The sequence below is a fragment of the Perissodus microlepis genome, chromosome 8, assembly GCF_051167445.1.
Source record: "Perissodus microlepis isolate ML-2025 ecotype Zambia chromosome 8, ASM5116744v1, whole genome shotgun sequence".
NCBI classification, from domain to species: domain Eukaryota; kingdom Metazoa; phylum Chordata; class Actinopteri; order Cichliformes; family Cichlidae; genus Perissodus; species Perissodus microlepis.
This window is the reverse complement of record NC_140468.1, coordinates 3,845,487-3,868,751: the sequence shown is the minus strand read 5'-3', so window position 1 is coordinate 3,868,751 and position 23,265 is coordinate 3,845,487. Positions and strand designations below refer to the sequence as shown.

The window sequence follows — 23,265 nt, the reverse complement described above, 5'->3', positions numbered from 1 at the left end:
CTATTCAGGCTGCACCTGACCATGGGAGCTTTCAGAGCAGGTGTGTCAGACGCATTTTAGTTCATAGGCCACATGACAGTCAGTCAAGTTCAAGTGGGCCGAACCAGTAAAAGCCAAACAATATACAAAAAATATCTTTAGTTCATAAATGCAAAGAAGTACATTCTGAAAATCACATTTTTTACTTTTAAAGAGGAACTCGTTTACAAAAATTTGATCAACAGCTACTAATCTCTAAGAAAAAATGAGATTGCTGCAGTGAAAACATTAAACTCAACCAGAGCAACAGAATAGCTTAAACAAAGAATAATTAATAAATTAAAGGAGCATCTCAAGAAAAAATGAAAGAAGTTACAGTATCATATGATTGTTGGGTTTTTCTCTGTATGTATTATTGTAGGGTCTACCTTACAATATAAACTGCCTCAAAGCGACTGCTGTTGTGCTGTATAAATAAAATTTAATTTAATTTACAATCTAAATAACATGCAGTTCTCTGATGACTCTGCAATAGTCGGCCTCATCACTGATGGGGACGACAGGAAGTACAGAGAACTGACACAAGGCTTTGTGGACTGGTGCCAGCAGAACTACCTCCAGATCAACACTAATAAAACCAAGGAGCTGGTGGTAGACTTCCGCAGACACAAACATCCTCCACTGCAACCACTGAACATCCAAGGTATGGACGTCGAGGCTGTGGACAGCTACAGGTACCTTGGTGTTAATCTGAACAATAAACTGGACTGGACTCATAATTCAGACGCCCTCTACAGGAAAGGGAAGAGCAGGCTGTACCTGCTGCAGAGACTCAGGTCTTTTGGAGTGAAGGGCCCACTCCTGAAGACCTTCCGTGACTCTGAAGTGGCCTCAGCCATCTTTTATGGTGTGGTCTGCTGGGATGGCAACCACTCTGCCGGGGACAGGAAGAGACTGAACAGGCTGATCCGCAGGGCCAGCTCTGTTCTAGGATGCCCTCTGGACCCAGTGGAGGTGGTGAGTGACAGGAGAATGGTGGCTAAGCTGTCATCCCTGTTGGACAACATCTCCCACCCCATGCAGGAGACTGACAGCACTGAGCAGCTCCTTCAGTGGCTGCGGCACCCACGGTGTGGGATGGAGAGATTTCGCAGTGTTCTCTAATTTTTGCTATATAACTTTGCACTGTGCAATTTCTGCTGTGACAAAACAAATTTCCAATTCCTCTTCATGTGATATATTACTTGATGTGGTTTCTTGATTTCTTTAGACCAAGCACTGAAGGTCAAGATCAAATACTGAGCTCATCAGTCGCATACCTGCTGAAGTTCAGGGTCTGGCTGGGCTGGGGTCAGCAAACATTCAGCGTCAGCATCACTCTGGGTTCCTGGCTAGCTTAGCGTTAGCATGGCGTCTGTGCAGATGCTTGCAAAGAGCCAAAGTGATGTTAGCTGAATGATGCAGCTGTTTTGCTCCTGGATGCAGTGTACCATTTACCACAAGTGCTCTCGTCGTTTTGTGCAAAAGAATAAAAGTTATGTTCACATCCAGGCTGTAGACTGCATCGCTATTCTCCTCCTCAGACACATGACATGAAAAGTGCAACTGTAACTGGTAAGCAGGATCGACAGACAAGCAGACTATCAAACATATTGTGAGAGCAGTAAACGGATAGAAAAACACAATGAAACTCTATCAGTCATGGATTGGCCTCCTCAGAGCCCGGACTTCAATATTATTGAAGTATTCTTATGACAGATAACTAGTATAAGGTCCAAAGAGATATCAGGGCCAGTGCAGGAAAAACATCATCAGACCAAAGACCCAGAATAAAGCATAAACTTTAAGAGTAGCCAAATCAAGAATCTGGCATATTCTTAAATAAGATGAAGGCACTGGCCTCCTCAGCAACACCAAAGGCTGGACTACAGAAAACAACCAAAGAGTATGATGACATGGTCAAGAAAAACAATAATATAACATGTAACCACGTCCAGAAGACTTTGATGGAGGCAAGCATATCATTGTCTACAATGAACAGGAGGGAGCTGCTTTACTACAGCATTTGGTGACATTGATCGATTCAAGACTGCAAGCAATCATTGTCTTCATCCAAGTATTACAAACAATTCTGCATCTTAAATGTGCATAAAAATGAATCTAATTCTTGAAAAGTTCATGTGAATGTTTTGCATAAAACAACAACAACAACACCAAAAAACCCTCAAATTAAAGCTCAAAGTCTGCACTTTGATCAGATTTTGATCAACTACAAAAAAAATTTATTTGTCTGTCAATTTTATGACACTAAATCCATTCATGTCTTGTGTCTTGCATTGTTTGAACAAAGGAGAAATCAAAAATAGAAATAATGAGAAAACGCCTCTTTAGAGGTCTCACTATTCTTAAACACCACATTTTTAAACATCTGTACTGACAGAGCTTCACCACCACCGCATCCTGAGGAGCAACAATAAAATAGCTTTTATTATTATTTTGAACTTTAATGGAAAACTCCAAAACAATACATCAGCCTTAAAATCATAAACACTGACGTGATGTGTAATTTAAAGCCACAGACGTTGGAGGACTGGTACTTATATAAGTCAAAATAAAGCAGTTCATGAGTCTTTCTAAATTAACAAATAATCCATCAATCAATAGTACAAATGGAAAGGGAGTTTACAGATAAACATTAAACACTCATTAAAACAAACAAACAAAAAAACATTGTTGAATCCAAAATAAAAACAGCATTTTTTACAGAATGCAGTAATTAAACAGATTAAAAATTCAAATTAAGATGTGTTGGATGTGTTGCTCCTCAGCATCACAGAGCAGTTTTAGAACAACAGAGAGTCATAAATGCTTGTTTATTTATTGTGTATTTGCAGATACAAGCCCAGAACAACTTTGAGGTTTTTCATCCACCAAAGTTTTAGAGACTTTTGTCACCACAAACACAACAAACAAGTATTCCTTCAAAATCTGTGTATTTATTACTCATACCTGCTACAGACAGAAGTACTAAATGCTTAGTTTCTAGGTTTTTATTAAACCAAGAACATCACAATGGGGCTCAGTGCTGCAGATTTATTAAAACAGAGATGGTCAGTGTGGAGGTGAGATCCGACTTACTCTTGTCTCACTGTGTTAAATCAAAAAGGGGACTTAGATTATATTAAATATGTTTAACTTTCCTCAGCTCTGTACCTGAACGCTTTACAGTGTCCTGTCATCTAAGACTTTGTATCAGGCTGACATCTAGTGGGCAAAACTGTATTACAGTTTTCAAAGAGTGGGCTGAAGATGACACGCAGCAGTGAAATGGACCCAATCAGAGCAGTTAGTCAGAGTCAAAAGAGCTGCTTTATTTTTTTTATATCACCTTTATTTAGACAGGTAAATCTCATTGAAACACAAGGTCTCATTTTCAAGAGCAGCCTGAATGTGTTAAAACATTACATTTCATAAAACCAACTAACTGGAAAAATTCAACTAAAAATAAAATAAAAGACAGTAGAAATAAAACATTACAAATAGGAACAGCCGTGCAATGATGTTTTGTCTATTATCCTTACAATTTATTTAAAACCCTTCAGTTCATTTAAGCTGCACAACTTCAAGTACTGTTGTAATTCGTTCCAAGTATAAGGAGCATTGTAGGAAAATGCCTTTTCCCAAGTTCTGAATTTATAGTTAGTTAATAAGGTGGGATAGCCACCTTTTTCTAAGGGTAGTATGAAAGCTGTTTTCTGAACATCAGGAACAGTATTAGTTTGAGTGGAAATATTACAAATATGTGACACTGGTTGGGCTATAAGACCTGCAGCGAGTTATAAGAAATAGGGAGGAATGCTATCAGACCTACTGATTTTTTTAGGATGGGGAGAAAGTTTACAGGAGGGGAGGAAGAGAAAAATAGAGAAGAAGAAGAGGGAGAGAGGAAAAAACACTGAGAATCTGCTGAAGAAAAAAAAGACACACCAGAGAATCCACAACATGTGCCTAAAAACAGTAAACAATAAATAATAATAAATAAGTAATGTTACTGAATAGCACACAGTACTAATAATACAAGCAACAGCCACAGTGCAGAGCCCACAGGGGGCTGTGACGTTGAGCCCACAGGCTCTGCCATGGTCCACACCAGAGATTAGACACCCAAGGGCACCCCACCCCCAGCAGGGGCCCTGGGCAGGCAGCCACAAGTAAGCCAGTACACCCGACCACCTGGCACTGGACACCGAGAACCACCAATGCCACGGGCAGGGAGTGTGGTCGGGGGAAATAGACCCCCACACAAGGGGGAGTCAAAAACCTGTCCTGACACATAGACATATACAACAGACACACAAAGACACAATAGAGAGAGGGAGAGAGATGCTATAGATCTTGTAATGGTATATTTATGGTGTCTTTCCGTTTGGGTTACTTCATAGTGGAAAACTATCTGTTGTTTGCAAGAGAACATTCATATGTTAGTGTGTGCAGAAATACCAATTTTTTTGTATTACTATGATTAAAATGAGATAAAATATGTATGTTCTAAGTCAGATCAAATCTGTTGTTTGTTTATCATCTAAAAAATTAAACAAAGTTTCAAGTACAAACAAGAAGTTAAGTCTAAGTAGGAAGTGAGAAAAGGGCCCACAGACCGAGCATGACCTCGAGATTTTAATCTGTCCATTTTGTGTGTGCAGGAAGCTCGGGGTATTTTGGAGGGTTGTGTTTGATAATTGTGCTTAATAACAGCTCAGCACAAAAGAGGCTGAATAAACGAAACCAGTCAGTAGAATTCTGATTAGGTCAGCAACTGTGGTTTGGTTTTGTCCTCTGAGCTCAATAAAACTTTGAAAACTCAATCAACTTTTTGCTCTTTACATCAAAACAAACAAGCTCTTATTTTTGTTATTATACTTTGACATAATAAAAAGTATGACACAGGAACTAAAGGCCACCAAGGTGTGAAAAAACGTTGGCTTCTCAGTCGTTTTTGAATTGTATATTTCAGCCATTTTCATACTTACAGAACATGCTAACATGGAAATCACTAACCTGGCCTTCCAGGCTGTAAAGCTGAATTTAAGGATCATTTTTGTTTTAATTCTACTACCATTGAAAGCCAGTTAGAAGTAACCCTTGAAACTCTTCATATTTCAGGCCTCTGTTAAGAAAATTAATGACTGGGTGTGTATCAGAAGCCAGTGAGGCTGGAAAAACCTGGAAACTATTTTAATGGGCATCACACCACATATTTATTGACATATACTGTGTCAAAATTCATCATTAAGAGTAAAGAGGAGGACGTCAGATATCACGTTTATAAGGGAAGAGAGTTAAAGTTAGACAGGTCGGACAGATGGATGGTCTTGTTTGGTTCAGAATTCCAAAGTTTTCAAATATGAGCAAATTAATTTGACAATGCAGACAAATACCTGGATTTTCTTGTGTCAAACTGTCTTGTTGTGGCTTTTTATTCATGATTAGTGAGTTAGCCGTCCAATTAAAGTAGCAAACATCTCTATTAATTAATATGGGAATAATACTACATAAATAAGAAACAGCATGTGCCAATTTGTCCAAAAACATATTTGCAAACACTCGTAGGCTCCTCTCACTACCGGAACAGAGCGGCCTCACGGGCTGCAGCTCAGACGTGTTTACAGAAAGATGCCTCAGCGGATGGGTGCTAAAACCACCAAAGCTTTCTCCGAAAAACATGCAAGTACCGGAGATTATAAAGAGCAAGACATACTGGCACAAACAGACCCGAGACGTATGAATGCACTGAAAAGGCAAACCCATCTGACTGCAGCATAATGTGGAGTCTAATAAAGAACTGGAAATGAGAAATAGGCTAACCCTTGTCTGCAGTTTCTGTGACTAAAATGGAGCCTCAGCAAGCTTTGATGATAGCCACGATAGCGTGTGTGTGTTTGCATGTGTGTGTAAATGCATTACTCGTGTTGTGGGCACATAAACTAGTTTTTTTTTTTTTCAGTCCACTTCTGTGCACCTGTCACTCTTCTGGGAACAGAAACAAGGTCCCCAGAAGGTATATCATTCATTTATAGTATGGAAACTGGGACGGAGGTTAAAATGTAGCAAGCGGTGGTTCAAATCTCCACAACCATGAATGTGAGTCGTTACAGCACTCTGAAACCCAACTCTCTGTGTGTGTTTGTGAAGTAACTGGAAATGTATGAAATTAATCTTTAATTACACATACTGAGAATCTCAAAGATCAATCCTTCAGAGAGATAACAGATGCAAAAATAGCCTGAAGGAACAATTTAACTGTAACCGGATGCTCTTTTCTTCTTCTGCACAATGAGGGAATAAAACAGGAAATCCCAATTTTTGTTTTAGGACCACTGAAGGTCTTACACAGAAAAAAGGAGGGGATGGGGGGGGGGGGAGTAAAATTATGAAACAAAAATGAGAAAAATCTGACAAATTACAGGAATCAAACAAACTAATTAAGGAGGAAACACGGTGTTTATTTATGTTAGGCTGAAAATTCATCAAAAATAAAACAACAAGCTGAAAGCTTATTTTCATTACACAGACTAACTTGGACTGGATTGATTTTAAACAATCAATACTGGCCTAGAATTAGTTCATCTGTATTCTTCCTGATAGATGATATGATACATGATATATGTAACATTTGGCTCCCTGTCCCTACATTAGGGACAAAGACACAAGATACACTATATCAGTTATTACTACTAAATTACTGAGAGGCTCTGTGGGAGATCTGATGCTATGGTGAAAAGTTTTCCTTTTCAGGGCGATAACTGTGCCCATAAGCTCCGCACTGCATATGAAGCAGATGCCCACAGACAGTTGACACTGCTTGCGGTTTACAGGTTGACATTTGAAAATGTTGTAAACAAACCTTCAGCAATGAATCTGTTTCCTAAACAAAAAAAAAGAGTCATCAATATCTAAGTTTTGTTTGGTGAAAGGCCAAAACCTCTCTGGTGGATACAAAACCCTATAGACACTTTTCAATTTTACATGTTAAATAAAGGTGCAGATGGCAGGCACGGGTGCTCACATGCACAGCACAAGTGGTGAACCAAGTAAAAGACAACGGGGACCACAGGACATCAGAGTGTTTGAGGAGAAATAAGAACAGTGGTGAAAACATTTCAGGCTCATGCACATGCTCCTCATACAGATGTGGCACTACACAAAAATGTAAACATTGCTTTATTCCAAATAGATTTTTTTGAAGTATTTAGCCTCCAAGTAAAAGTCCTAATCCTACTATAACAACATCATCCATGTTTTTGTGTGAGATTACAGAAACACATTGATAACCTGATTCATAAGCATGTATCTGATCGGCACCCACATCTGGAGAATGTGCGTTATGTACAAATTTGCACTGAAATAAAAAATGCATTTTAGAAAATGAAATTCACCTCTCAGCTCGCTCACCCATAGTTCAGGCTTTTGTTTAACTGCGTGAAAACGATCAGCATGAACGCATTCTGCAGTTCAGTTGCTTGAAAAAAAAAACAAACTAACTGAAAAACAGAAGATATTTTATGACCTTCTGTTTCTTCTTTCTCATGTGTTGCAAATGAGTGTGTGGTTAGACATTTCAAAACTGAAGTGACTCCAGCCGTCTGCTGATGGGTGATAAACAGCTCCAGTGACCACGCTGCTTTTTTCTTGTACTGTGACCACTGGGACTAATGATGACATGGGATTCTTGTCAAACCACAGAAAACCGAGGACCAAAGGCAATTTTTCAACTTTCCGTTTTGGTCACCGCTAAATGTGTTGTTTGATAAGATACGAATTATCTAAGCCATGAAACTGACTTCAGGAAAGTTTCACATTGGTAGCTGATACAAATCGACTTCTGTCACACAGAGCACTTTAGACTGACTTTAGCGGGATTATGGTGCAACAAATTATGAGAGGATTAATATGCTCCTGTTTTATTGAAATGTCACCTACGTGTTGTGTGTAGATGGAAATTCTTGTAATAGAAAATCTAAAAGGGCCTAATGTAAGCATGATACTTTAACATCCTGTAGTTTTCTGAAAATCTGCTTGTTTTGCATGTCGGTAAAATACAATCTAAGCTTATTCAACTTATATTACTCAGTCATTTCTGCATCTCAAAGATTACCTCTAATGTGAAGACGTCTCCAGGTCTAACAGCTGATGGGGGGTTTAGGTATTTATTGCATGGGATCTTAAACCTGCGTCATACAGCGTCAAACAGTATAATGCAAGTCTTGGGTTTTGCTTCCAAGCAGCTGGTAATTTTGTAATTTTTCAAAATGTTGTCTTGAGAAACATTGAATACTTTTTCACTCATTTGCAGAGAAACGATTTTTGTTTGTTTGTTAAAACTGACCTATTAATCATGCAAACTTGAAACAGAATGTCGAAAAGTGTTTTAATTCAATTTGAGCAATTGCTTTGACGACAGTGGGAAGGAAAAACTCCTTTTTAACAGGAAGAAACCTCTAGAAGAAGCCTCATCTGCTGTGACCGGTTCTTGTCACACGACAGGACAAAGACATGCTGTGTCTTTAATAATAATTAAGAATTACATGCAGAGAGGTGTATAAACACATAGTGAGTGAAGAAGGTGACTGAAAAAGAAACACTTAAAAGTAGAGATAGTGTCTGTCTCCTGAATCCAAACTGGAAGCTGGTTCCACAGAAGAGGGGCCTGAAAACTGAAGGCTCTGCCTCCCATTCTACTTTTAAATACTCTAGGAACAAGTAAGCCTACAGTCTGAAAGTGAAGGTGTTCAGTGTATGAGGTCTTGAGCCTGATAATTCAAGACCTTGTTTGTGAGGAGCAGGATTTTGAATTCGAGCAAGTATCTGCTTAGATACTAAATTTCAAGGTCAAGTACAATAATCTCAGTTTTATCCTCCTCAACAATTAAACTTACTTCTGCATTCTTTCATCTTGTCATCCAAAGCTGTGTGAAATTTCAGACCTGTGTGGCTGTTCTTGCGTCAGACTGTGACTTTCCTGTTTGGGATGTTCCTGTTTTTGTTATCACCAGAGCTGAGCAGCTTCACAAGTTGCAGCTTTAACATGTTTGGGGAGCAGCGAAAACCACCAAACCTCTCTCTGAAAAACATGCTGGTACCGCAGGTTATAAAAGAAAAACGTGTCTTGGCACATATAGATGAGAGGAATGCATGAAAAAGGTAAACCCGTCTGACTGCAGCGTGATGTGGAGAGACGAAAATGAGAGACAGTTTCAAATATGCCTGCAGTTTCTGTGACTAAAACAGAGCCTCAGCGAGCTTTGATGATAGCCACTGTAACATGTGTGTGTGTACTTATATTACTTGTGCTGTGGGTACAGAATCTGGTTTATTCAGATCAACGCTGTAAACTTGCCTCTCTTTGGTAGATAAAAAAAATCTCCATCGAAGGCTGACTTTGAGGTTAACGTTACTCAACCAGTGGCTATGCTTAAGTCTGTGAAGGCCTTGATAGAAATCAAGATAAAGCTGTTTGGAATTACAGAAACTTGACCCTGTGTGTGTGCCTGGTAAGGATCGACTCAACAAAGAGACCCCCCCCCCCAAAAAAACCCCCCAAAAACAAACAAAACAAAACAAAACAGAATGACACGGTGATGTCAGTCACCAGAACATGATAGTTTCGGCATATGAACGTTCTTCTGCAGACGCGAACTTCATAATGTTTTTCTCCTCTTTTGGTCAGTGGAGGTGTTACTTCTTGTTACAATTATAACCCTGTTTTTTATAGTTAGTTACCCTCATAGTTCCGTGTTGGTGACATCAGCCCATTTACTATGAGAGAGAAAGCAACAGCAAGGAGGAAACCACCTGCAAGAAATAATTTTTCTCATTGTACAGGGAGTGCAGAATTATTAGGCAAATGAGTATTTTGTCCACATCATCCTCTGCATGCATGTTGTCTTACTCCAAGCTGTATAGGCTCGAAAGCCTACTACCAATTAAGCATATTAGGTGATGTGCATCTCTGTAATGAGAAGGGGTGTGGTCTAATGACATCAACACCCTATATCAGGTGTGCATAATTATTAGGCAACGTCCTTTCCTTTGGCAAAATGCGTCAAAAGAAGGACTTGACAGGCTCAGAAAAGTCAAAAATAGTGAGATATCTTGCAGAGGGATGCAGCAGTCTCAAAATTGCAAAGCTTCTGAAGCGTGATCATCGAACAATCAAGCGTTTCATTCAAAATAGTCAACAGGGTCGCAAGAAGCGTGTGGAAAAACCAAGGCGCAGAATAACTGCCCATGAACTGAGAAAAGTCAAGCGTGCAGCTGCCAAGATGCCACTTGCCACCAGTTTGGCCATATTTCAGAGCTGCAACATCACTGGAGTGCCCAAAAGCACAAGGTGTGCAATACTCAGAGACATGGCCAAGGTAAGAAAGGCTGAAAGACGACCACCACTGAACAAGACACACAAGCTGAAACGTCAAGACTGGGCCAAGAAATATCTCAAGACTGATTCTTCTAAGGTTTTATGGACTGATGAAATGAGAGTGAGTCTTGATGGGCCAGATGGATGGGCCCGTGGCTGGATTGGTAAAGGGCAGAGAGCTCCAGTCCGACTCAGACGCCAGCAAGGTGGAGGTGGAGTACTGGTTTGGGCTGGTATCATCAAAGATGAGCTTGTGGGGCCTTTTCGGGTTGAGGATGGAGTCAAGCTCAACTCCCAGTCCTACTGCCAGTTTCTGGAAGACACCTTCTTCAAGCAGTGGTACAGGAAGAAGTCTGCATCCTTCAAGAAAAACATGATTTTCATGCAGGACAATGCTCCATCACACGCGTCCAAGTACTCCACAGCGTGGCTGGCAAGAAAGGGTATAAAAGAAGAAAAACTAATGACATGGCCACCTTGTTCACCTGATCTGGACCCCATTGAGAACCTGTGGTCCATCATCAAATGTGAGATTTACAAGGAGGGAAAACAGTACACCTCTCTGAACAGTGTCTGGGAGGCTGTGGTTGCTGCTGCACGCAATGTTGATGGTGAACAGATCAAAACACTGACAGAATCCATGGATGGCAGGCTTTTGAGTGTCCTTGCAAAGAAAGGTGGCTATATTGGTCGCTGATTTGTTTTTGTTTTGTTTTTGAATGTCAGAAATGTATATTTGTGAATGTGGAGATGTTATATTGGTTTCACTGGTAAAAATAAATAATTGAAATGGGTATATATTTGTTTTTTGTTAAGTTGCCTAATAATTATGCACAGTAATAGTCACCTGCACACACAGATATCCCCCTAAAATAGCTAAAACTAAAAACAAACTACTTCCAAAAACATTCAGCTTTGATATTAATGAGTTTTTTGGGTTCATTCAGAACATGGTTGTTGTTCAATAATAAAATTATTCCTCAAAAATACAACTTGCCTAATAATTCTGCACTCCCTGTATATTTAGCAATACTCTCCTTTCCTTCAACTGTGAAATGGTCGTGTTTGCATGACTGAAGATCTCTTTTGGTCTAAAACATACTGTTGCTAACGTGGTTTAGAATATTTTGCTTTATCTATCACATTAGTCGTCACTTCAGTCAGTAGCAGGGGTGTGTCTGAGTGTGCTTGTGATTGACTTCTCATTATCCAGTGAGCTAGCAGAAAACTAAGTGACTACAAAGTCTTGTGAAAAATGTTAAGACCAAGGTTTGCAAAATTGATTTTTCCATCAGTAGGACTCAGCATGAGTGACAGCAACAATGTGGTTAGAGAAGTCAGAAAAGCCTTTCTTCCCAGAGGCTTCGATAAGAAGAGGTTTGGGAGGCGAGGCTGGGATGATTTGGACATGTGAAGGGAAGAGATAGTGGGTATGCTGGGAAATGAATGGAATATGGAGCAGCCAGGCAAGAGGAAAAGTGGAAGTGAACCACTGCCAGATATTTTGCTCCAGTCTAATCACCACTTACAACAGGCATAGATCGCAAATTCAAAACGTTATTTATTCCAATAGATTGATGACGGTTACTTCAAACCCCAGAGGCTGTCTGCTCCCAGTCCACCTAAAACAAAAAGAAAATGCTAGAAAAAATCCTTGAAGCACAGGTACAAGAGGAGTAATAGCAACAATTTTACGTTCCAGTTTATTAATTCACTGTAGACTCAGACAAAGTTTTGATTTATTTGACTGACTCTTCGTCTTAAAATGGAAAAATAGAACCCAGTTCTATTTGTTGTCGTCTATCGTCACAGCTGGCCCTTACGCAGAGTTTCCAGTCTGATTTCTGTCTGATCTTTATCTGTGCTCAGTTCAGGGTATAATGACAGTAGCTGATTTTAACATTCATGTAGAGACTGAAAAAACTCAACACCAGGTTTTTATTTATGATTTAGACTCAGCTGGCATGTAAATGAGCCCACTCGCAGCTTTAGTCACACTGTGGATTTTGTCCTGACATGTGACATGGAAAATAACGTTGAAAACCATTTCTCAATAACATTTCATTTTAGCTCAAAGAACTGTAGTACGCTATATGTATTTCTGAAAGTGCTGTAAAAAAAAACCTTCCCTCTTTATCATTTTCAGTGCCAACACATGCAGGTACCTAAATCCTACTCCCACTACGAGATTACTGCAGAGCAGTACGTACAACTTTAGATATTGTGGCTCCTCTGAAAAAAAATTAAAAATAAATCAGAAGCGCCTGACTCCGGGGTATAACTCACAAATGCACGTCTTAAAGCTGGAGTAGAAATGATATTGCACTAGTATAAGAGATGTTTTTTGGCCCAGAAAAATAGTTTGTTGCTCTACAAAAAAGCCTCCGTAAAGCGACTATTTGTCAGTGGTGAAAGAAAACAGACCTCAGTCTATTTGAAGAGTTTCAGTCAGGTTTCACAATCCATCATAGCACAGAGACGGCACTACTGAAGGTTACAACTAATCTTATAACAATCACGTCTGATTGTTCTGCTAGACCTCAGTGCAGCTTCCGACACTGCCGATCACAACAATGTCATACAGAGCTTGACTGTTGCAAGCTGCTATTAAAGGAAATGTGCTGCAGTGGTTTGAATCATCTGTGCAAGCATCAACTCTTTTTACATTATTAGAAAATACTTCATAGATATTCATTGCTTTGCAGATGAATATCTGTTGTGATGAGTTATTTCTGTCCATGAAGTCACATGACACAGGCATGTCTCAGAGACAAAGACCTGAATGACTAAATAATGACAAAACTGAGAATATTATATTTGGTCCTAAAAGTCATATAAACGTTCCAACCAACCAGATAGCCGTCCTGGATAGTATTACGTTGGCCTCCAGTAACACTGTGAAGAATCTTGGTGTCATTTTTGATGAAGACATGTCCTCCAATGCAGATATTAAACAAATATGTAGCACTGCTTTACTTCATCCGTGCACTGCCTCTAAAATTGGAAGCATTCTGTTGCAGGGTGATACTCAAAAACTAGTTCATGCATTCATTACTTCTAACTTAACTATGGCAATTCATTATTATTTTCACTCCCCATGTGTATGTATACCACTTCGGCGTGTTTGTCTTCTCTGTCTTTTCATCAGTCGCTGCCTATGCTCTCTTTTTCATGTCTCTTCCCTTTCCCTAGCTCCCAACCAGTCATGGCAGACGAGCCGTACTAATGATCAGTCTGTAGAGCCGGATAATGAGAGGGGGGGTTGGTGTTCATTTCTGTGAATGGTTCAACTGACACTCAACCAATCTCTGAGTAATTTTATGACTGGAAACTTAACACTCCTCTAAGCTCTGAGGATTTCTTGTGTCACCAAAGAGTGAAACAAGACTAAAGGTCAGCCAAATCCAGTCAGCTCTGAATTCTGCAGGAAGAGAAAAGCTGATAGAACCAGTGAGATCTTTTGCATTCCTTCTCACAAATGAGCTTTCTTAAGTTTTTATAAATTTCTCTTTTCTTTGCTCCCCAAAAACATGCATTTCTATATTTCTTATTGGCAAAACTGTCCTAATTCTATTGAATTTATTCAATAAGACCTGCAAATATAAATATTCTGGTTTGAAGTTCAAAGTAAAAGGAAGGTCTGTGTAATTAAACCTAATCTAAAAGGTAAATATTCTCAAAAAGTTATTTTAAAATAGCTGACACTCATAAAACCCATAGAAATCTGTTGTGTCAACCCCCTTAAATCAAAAGCAACATGAAATTTTAATGAAAGAAAATATACGGTTAATGCCCAAAATGTAACATTTTAGACAACAGCTTCATTCATTTTGGACTATCTTGTGAGAACTCCCAGTGAAACCAGAAGTGTAGAGAGTGTGAGTTAAATTAGAAACTCTGTTTATGCTGGGTAATGTAGTTCTGCTAAAAGTTAACCAACTTGTCTTCAACTAGTGCCTCTGCCTCGGAGTCTGTTAATGCAGATTATTTAATCCTGCTAGTTACATGCTTTTGTTGGGTCACTAAAATAATTCAAGAGACAAAATGTGTTCAAAGGTTTCACTGGCTGTTTCAACCCCTTTCTGAAATTAAAGGTTTTGGTTTTTTTTTATAGATCTGCTATAGCTCTTAAAATATACCGTAAGGCGTTGATTCAAACAAAAAGCAAGTCTTAAGGCAAATATCTACAAAATTAAAATGAAACTTTATTGTAAATTATACAAAACAAACAAACAAAATAAAGCAAGAATAATTGGGCTACAGAGTCACAGTAAGAATGAAGTAAGAACATCACATGATATGATATTTACATACAAACATTTGAGAGTCTTGTCAGTCACCCCATTGTATACTGCGGTGAATAACAGCACATATAACTAAGCTGTGGTCTATCTTCAAATAAGCTGCATTTTTGTACAGTAACCTTTTTTCAAACATTGTCTTCATGCTATGAATGCTTTGGCGATGCTGGCACTCCTAATGCTCACGGCTGGATCCTGATCTTCACTGATGACACATCAGGTTTGTAAGATCATAGCTTTGAAGTCTCTTCAGGCTTTCACTGCCACTTTGTGTTGTCAGCTGTGTGTTCATACATAATGTGTGTCGTCATCAGGATAGGGATTTGGGTTGGTGGGTGGCGCTGTAGCTTAAAGTTTACTGGTAATTATGTGACAATGCATTCAGGTCATGTTACGGGGCAACACAAATGTAATGCAGAGTAGTGTAATGAATGAAATAATTAATTTTCCAATGAGTAATAAATAACGTTCGGCGTTACTCAACAAAATGAAAAAAAAAATGATGTGGAATATGTTACTTTTTTTAAGGAACAGCGCCATCACTGGTCATATCTGGGATAGGTGGTTGGATGTGACAAGGTGTTACATGAAAGATCTCCTTTTTACCTATATTTTGGTGCAGGGTTAATCTTCTAGAATTACATGAAGTTTGTTAGGTTTGAAATGACACTGAAAAAGCAAAAAATAAAATAAAAAATTATATATATATATATATATATATATATATATATATATATATATATATGTATATATAGATAGATAGATAGATATAGATATAGATATATTAGGGGTGCAACGATACACAAAATTCACGGTTCGGTTCGATACTTTGGTGTCACGGTTCGATATTTTTTCGATACAAAAAAATGTTCATGCCTTTTTAATTTGTCATTTATTAAAATTATAAATATATATTTTAACTCAAAAGTACTTTTTAAATTTAATGTTGCTGAAATAACAAAATAATAATAATAAAAAAAAATCTATCTGATGGTGGAATCACTCATCTTTGGAAAAGAGAGTTTATTACAGAGAAATGGCTCTTTCCAAAATAAAAGCTATACTATACGCTTCTTCTGGGCTATATTCTCAGCAGCATATTAAACATATCAGGTCCCCATAAGGAGAATCATGTGCTAACGGCTGTCTAAATGACTCGGGTAAAGTTCGTAGCATGCGTGCTTAAATGGCGTAAATGTGGAGTCATATTCGTTGTGTTCCCACTAGTGCTGTCAGCGTTAATCTCGTTAAAATGACATTAACGCCATAACGCCAGATCTGAATGAGGATGGGGGAGGCTCAATTTCGGGTAGCGTTGAGGCAGTTGCCATGTTGCAACGAGCTTAGCTTCTGTCTTGCTAGCTTGCGCTGCGCTCAGTGGATCTGCACTCGACAGTGTAGCCTAGGCGGGCGGAGTAGTCGAACGCAGATTCACTGAGCGCTCAACACAGACAGCATCGTCAGAAGAAAAGTTGATAAAATAAATAAAAAAATTTGTATTGTTCGATACACATGCGTACCGAACCGAAAGCACTGTATCGAACGGTTCAATATCGATACGAGTATTGTTGCACCCCTAATATATATCTATATAGAGCTAAAGGGGTCAGGTAGGACAAACGTATTGATTTTTCATGGGGTGACCCATTCAGCTTGACTTACCAACAAGTTACCAACAACTGAATATAAGATGTTCCATTTCTAATAATGTTTATTTAAATTTTTGGTTCTTCATAACAGCTGTACGAAATATAAAAAATACAATATAATACAATATATGCAAAGCAGTTCATTGTCCACTCAGAGTTTATTTGGTTTCCGAAAACTTGAAGGCAACGGGACCATCGGGAGATGTTGGAGAGCATGCCGAAAGCACGGTGAGAGCAGGTGAGGAGGCGGAGATTGATGTGGAGTTCACCGTCTGTGGCACGACCAGATTGCGATATGGGCAGCCTGAATCGTAGATAAGCCTCAACACGTCCTGACGGAAACGCACACCTACCAGGGCGTAGAGGATAGGGTTGAGGCAACAGCGGGTGTACGCCAGCGTGCAGGTGACGTACTCCAACATCAGACCACAGAACGGGCTAAACATTTTGCGACACAGCACCGCAGTGTACGGCAGCTGGAATACCAGAAAAACCAGCACCAGGGCAACCATCAGCTTCAGGGTACGCTGCCGTTGCCATTGCTTCCCTCGCCGATGTGCGTGCCCTTCCCACAGCACTCGAGCAATCGAAGTGTAGCTTGCCACCATAATGGCGAGGGACAGGCAGAAGATGGTGATGATCACGCCACTGGGAACCAGTCTTATTTGACCACTTACTTGCATGACACAGTACGCTTCAGTTTTGTTGCTTGAATTCCCAGAGAAGCGGTTTGAAACCCCCGAGAAGTGGATTTCAGGGATGCTTAGAGCCACTGCAACAAGCCATACCCCCACAGCAGTGAGCTTCCCAGTTGTTAGGATTTGGCTGCGCAGTCTGAGCATTTCCTGCGCTCGTGCTACTACCATGTAGCGGTCGACACTGATGCATGCCAGTAGCAGCAGCCCGCTGTATGTGTTGATGGCGTAGGTTGCACGCATGATCTTGCAGAGATGATAGGAGAAAATCCAACCCTTGTGAGTGTCAATGGCCTGCAATGGGAGTGTGAGGAGCAGGAGGAGGTCAGCCAGCGCCAGGTGGAACAGGAAGACATCGGTCATGGAACGAAGCCGAAAGCGGCGGTAGAGAGCAAAGGTGGCAATCACCAGGGAGTTTCCTGCAACGCCAAGCAGGAAGATGGCGGTGAAAGCGCAAGCTTGGAAGGTTTTGATGACGTCAGCCTGGTGGTCATCAGCTTCACACCAGTCTTCATTGTCAGGATAATCTTCGGGATATGAGTCATTACTTATAGTGAAGAAGTAATCTTCTATAGCATAGTCAGCCATTGCTGTTGGAGAAAATAAAACTTGTAAGTCAAAGAATTATTAAAATAAATAAATAAATACTATTGGTGATCCTCAGCATTTCCCCTACACTGTGGGCATTTTAACTTTCACACGTAATTTGGGGCTAACTGTATTATTTAAGCCTAAAGTATCCCAGTATCACATGCGGTCCCTAGGGAAAAAATAATTGCCCACCTCTGCTCTTGAAGCAACAAGAGGCTGGCATTTTTTGCTTTTCAGTAAATCAACTTGAAAACTAGCAAACAGATTGGAATAAACTGGGCTCAGACACACTCTGTGGCCACCACCAGGTCAGGATTATATTTGGTTTGTGATTGTAAGACTGACACTTATTATGACAGATTAATAAGGACATGTTTGGGTCATAAATTCAAAGTCAGTACTTGTGATGAATTTATTAATTTCCTGCCTTTTTAGGGGACATTGTCAGCAGACATGTATACTATTGATTGGGTCTTTCCAAAACGCCCTTCAGTACATTAGCTTATTTCCTGATATTACAGGAAATTTACGGTCATATGTTGATTCCTGTAGTCGCTGCTGTTTTTATAGCCTGTATGCATTCAATTTCTAAATGTTTGTTCATCAAGTGAGTTATTCTGCTTACTCTTGTCAGTAATTATGTACGCAAACTACAACCAGAAAGCTGGTTACTAAACAACTGCTCTGACTTGTGTTTTTTGTCTCCTCCCTCTATTATTTGTAGCTGCACCACTGCAACATTTATTAACATTTATCTAAGCAGGAAGTGAAACTCATGCAAAGAAGATTTCTAATCTTCTTTGCATGAGGGTGCTGGGCTAAGACAGAGTTTCAGGAGAAAACCTGCCCAAGCATGTCCTCTTATGGATCCCGGACCCTCTTGTGAAGCAGCTAACGACAATGTGCTGCTTGAAAAGGGGAGAAATTCCCCCCATTGTGAGTTGTGTTTCCTTTCATATAGTAGAGGGCACATCTCAACCATTCACTGATAACACCCCAACAGCTGCAGGGCCATGTCATTTCAGGCCATGATATTAAGCTTTAATAAAGAGGAAGCAAGCATGGAGTTGAGTGCAATGGCAACATATAACTAAAGATTGGAACTGAAATTTTCCTGAACAGACTTTGCCTTCTGCCTTATTTACAACATAAAGTTGTGGGCAAATAGACTGCATATGAAAAACTTCCTGCTGTTTTGACATGTCTGTAATGAATGTCTTGAGTCATTCTGTACTTCTCCAAAATGCCACAGAAAGACCAGCTTGCGTGAGTACTTATTATTGTTCAAAAAACTGCAGTGCTCCTTTTACATGAAGCCGGGGCTGATTTTGAGCAATGTTTTGCCCTGCACGTCACGATATCAGGAAATACCAACCCCTTTACAATCAGGTTGAAAGTGAGAGATCTGCAGCAAAGCTCTTCAGTCTGACTAGGCGGCTGTGATATTTTAGTCATTTCGTAGCATGTTGCGTGACACTGGCATCAGGTCGTTGGTACAGGGGAAATCGTGGGTAGCTTAAGGTTTACAGATCAGTCAGTGTCGCGTGCTAACAGCCTTTATAGACAGTTTCCACAATCACCTTTTTATCATTTCATCTTCAGCAATGTGCCTGTTTGAACAGGCTGCTCTCAATGTTAAGTTTATTGCAGCAATCCTTTTTCTTCTCTTAACTTGTCGGTTTGATGGTGGGGACACACATTAAGGTAAGAGGAAAAGGAAAACGTGTAGACGGGCTTGTGTCAGAGGGTTTGGTGCCAGTGTGATTTTCTGCTCTTAAAGTGTGAGTTAGGTGAGGGCTGCAGTTAAATGTGGAATCAGTCAGGATGGGAGTAAAGTTTTCAATACTCGAAATAATGTAAGTCATGTGCAATACTTAACAGAAAATCTCCCTTATTAGAAACATCTGGGCGAATGGAGATGTCTGACAAACAGAACACTAGAGAATTTGTTAGCAATATCAGCTCTCTCTAGTTCATACTGGGTGAGGGTTGAAAGAAAAAGCCCCTTTCTGCACACTAATTTGTTCTAGTAGATGTGTTTTTTCCGCATTTAACTACTTAAAAACATAATCTAGTAATACTCGTAAATTAAAGCGTTTAACAGCACTGACCTCTAAAAGTAAGGTTTGCAAGCTGCTTACTTTAAATATTGCTCTCTAACGATGGACAAAGGAGCGGACTTGGATATATTCCTGGTCCATGCTAATTTATATTCTACGTATGTGTTTATATAAGACAGCATTTTATTAATATTATATATACAAAACATTACTGTGCATTTCAATGCCTGGGTTAACACTCATAACAGCACTTTGCGTGCCACTGATTGTTCGTCTTCTCTGACTTTAACACGTCAGCCTTCAATCTGCCTTTGGGCTAATTTTTTTCTCAGTAGTGAAATGCATAAAAGACAAATTATATATATCACAACATTTATGGTTTAAAATTTTGATTCAATTTAAAAGACTAAAATCTGAAGAACTTGGACATCCAAAAGACTGTTTTGTAAACATTGGGATGTGGTTTTCTTGGCACATTAGAGGCGTTAAATTCATCCCTTTATTTCAGATTTTAGTCATGGAAGCACCAGATATAACACAGCAGGACTTTTTGCTGCTTTTTCAATTTGCTACTGATTTTCTTTATGTTGACGAGGCGACGGTGACTTCACGTCTAAATAAAAAGAATTATGGGCAACGTTCCTAAACTTTAATGTTAAATTAAAAAGTAAAACAAAAAATTGGGGTTTTTTTTCTTTTTGGTTTTAAGGCTTATCAAATGCTTGTTTATAAATTTTTAAAAACAATGTAATGTTCAACACGGATATACTTTTATCCACAAAGGATGTGCAGCATTTGTGCCGCTGCTACAGCTATTTGTCTACAAATGATTTGTCATGAAATATTTAGAGAAGAATAATTATTTTTTGGGTGGATTTTAAACAAACTGAAACATTTTTCTTGCTGTTGCACTTTGCATTTAAAAAAACGAGGCATTTATATTGCTCATGGATTTTTCCCTGATTCAGTTTGAACTCTAAATATGTTTTGCACTAAAATGATTATTTTTAATCTTTATTAACAACAACAGAATACTGTGCCTTACGTCACAATATCAGGAAACTTTTACCTCCTCTTACAATCAACCTGAAAGTGAGAACAACCCCACCAAACTCAAAAATGCTTTATTTGAGTAGGCAGGCGTTTTATATTTCACACATTTTCATGTCTGCCTGCAGCTTTCAAGAGCCAGTTTCATATTTTTATCATCAGTGTAGCAAATAAGAATACTATATTTTTAACTGAAGTATACATCTTTCTAATAGCATTGTGATGGAGTAAATCCCCAGCTTATGCTTTACAATTTACAGTCACTTCTATGGTTAGGGAGAAGTAATTCTGACAATTTGGTAGTCATATCTTTAGTATAGTTTTCACAAATCAAGTGATTATGAGTCATATGTGGCTGCAGATTTGTTATGAACCACAACCACACTCCCAGACATTTCAACTTGGTGGATTTTTCACAGCAAACTGATTAAAATCACAAAATTTGCCACTAAAAATTTGGTTCTTTGTAAAGTTACTGTTACATATATGCATCTGCACATCAAAACATGAGAAAGCATTGTCTTTTAGCTTACATTTTGCATTATTTTATAGTTACGTGTCTTAGAGCCCTTACCTGTACTATTAGAGGTGTTGAACATGTCCTTGGTGCTCCTCCTGTGGCAGTTGGAGAGATCAGTGAAACTCTCATGTTTAAAAACACGCCTTTGGGGTAAACCTTAACCAATGAAACACACTCTGTGTTTTGCTGACCTCGCTGTACCCCAGCTGTTTGTTTCCCCAGGAGGATGTGAACTGACTGAGATGATTCACATAGATCTTTATGGTACCTTGGCTTTATTAAAACAGTGCAATCAAGATAAATCATTAGAATGGGTTTTGCCTATCAGTGCTTTTGTTCTCTCATACAAAGTCTAGTTGACTCCCTAGCATGCTGTGGCTTCTTTCAATTCTCTTTTATTCACTTATATATGCAGCTTATTTCAATAAATGCTCATTCAGCTCTAAATTAAAATAAAATATATAAAAGCTCAATGAAGCTTCTGTTTTGAAAATCTGTGTGTGATCATGTTGAATCATCCTGATAGTAGGTTAGTAGAGAAAAAAAAAATAATGTGAATTGGCCTTTTTAGATACAGGTTATTTCCCAAAATTTGTCTTTGTTCTTGTTATAGATTGAATATTACAATGCATTTTGCTGTAGGTTCAACTGGCAGGCCAAACGTAACAAACCACATCTTGGGGCGTGACTGCATACTGGTGCCAGGACCAGTTCATAACCTCTGCCTGCTTCGTTTCGAGAGTTTATGATCGTTTGAGGACCCTGGCCACATAAGTCTCTCAACTTGTGAACTCAGTCAAGCATTTTTTCTCAAACCAAACTCAGAGTCATCCCTCGTGAGACCAAAGGTTCTCTGTGTAACCACCACAGAACCGTTATTATTGACACCTTAAGACATGAGATCAACTGTCAGTCAGCTAAAAAAGTGATGAGCCACAAGACTCCGTGCATGTTGGATGATGTTATGTACGTTGTACATCGACTGAGAGACCAGCATATATATATAGGTTATACCAAGAGCATTGGTTGTCAATGAGGTGGTAAAGGAAGACGACCAAAAACAAAACTGGGGGTTTAGGAAATTTCATCAGACATAAATACTGATTACTGTAAAAGTTTTGCCTTCTTACCAAAACCAAAACATTAACAAAGGTATAGAGTTTACTGTGAAAGCAAAAATGTTTTATTTCTGGTTTGCGTCCCACTTTTCACTGCTGCTTGACGAGTAGTTTGCAAGCGTTTATAGACAAGTTAGCGTCTTCCATGTAAACTACTGATGACCCCAGCAACCTGTAGGTGACTAAAGCAATTGTAAGGAGGTTCTCAGGACAGCACTGTATGCCTCTTTGTTTGACATTAGCAACCTCCCGCAACCACTCATAACTATTCAGGGAATACCCTTCCCCCCCTCAGTACTGGTGGTTGCAGGAGGGTTTTAGGCCTACGTGACAGAGGCCTAAAAACGTACGTGGCACTGCTACCTGCTCTGGAAATGCCCCTGCTTTATCCCCGAGTACAAAGTGATTGGACCTGATGAATGCTGCATAGCCAAGTTACAGCTAGCTGATCTAGCATTGTCGTTGCCCACTGAAATAAATAATCAGCAATTATTCCAAGCAAAAGTTATAATCAATATTCACTGGGAACTAGTCAACTTTTCTTTAAAGATCACTGTAATTTCCAAATGACTGTTCATAGTTTCGAAAAGCTCATTTGCTTTTCCTAACACAACTATCTCATTCTCATTGGATAATGACCTGCGATTAACAACCCATTAGCCAAATACGCCACATAAATTTACCTCACTTTAAAGGTACATCTTTGCTTCTTTGTTATATACCATTTAATATAAATTATCATGGATCACATCAGCTGGTAAAATAATATGAGAAGCTGTCCAATAAGCATTTGCAATTGTTTATAATTTTGCTACTAATAATATTAGCAAAAACGAAAGTTTTAGCCAGCTAGCTAGAATTTAGCTTATGCTACATGACTCTTCA

At 39.1% G+C, this 23,265-nt stretch overlaps 1 protein-coding gene across 1 annotated transcript; it reads right to left on the bottom strand.

The window, feature by feature from the left end:
• Positions 1-15,490: 15,490 nt before the first annotated feature.
• On the bottom strand, positions 15,491-23,021 carry ccr10 (chemokine (C-C motif) receptor 10). Its single transcript, XM_084937071.1, has 2 exons — positions 21,317-23,021; positions 15,491-17,631 (listed from the first exon to the last, which is right to left on the bottom strand). Exons 1-2 carry the CDS (start codon positions 21,339-21,341, stop codon positions 16,505-16,507), a joined length of 1,152 nt encoding a protein of 383 aa, XP_084793197.1. The 5' UTR covers positions 21,342-23,021; the 3' UTR covers positions 15,491-16,504.
• Between the last annotated feature and the right edge of the window lie 244 nt (positions 23,022-23,265).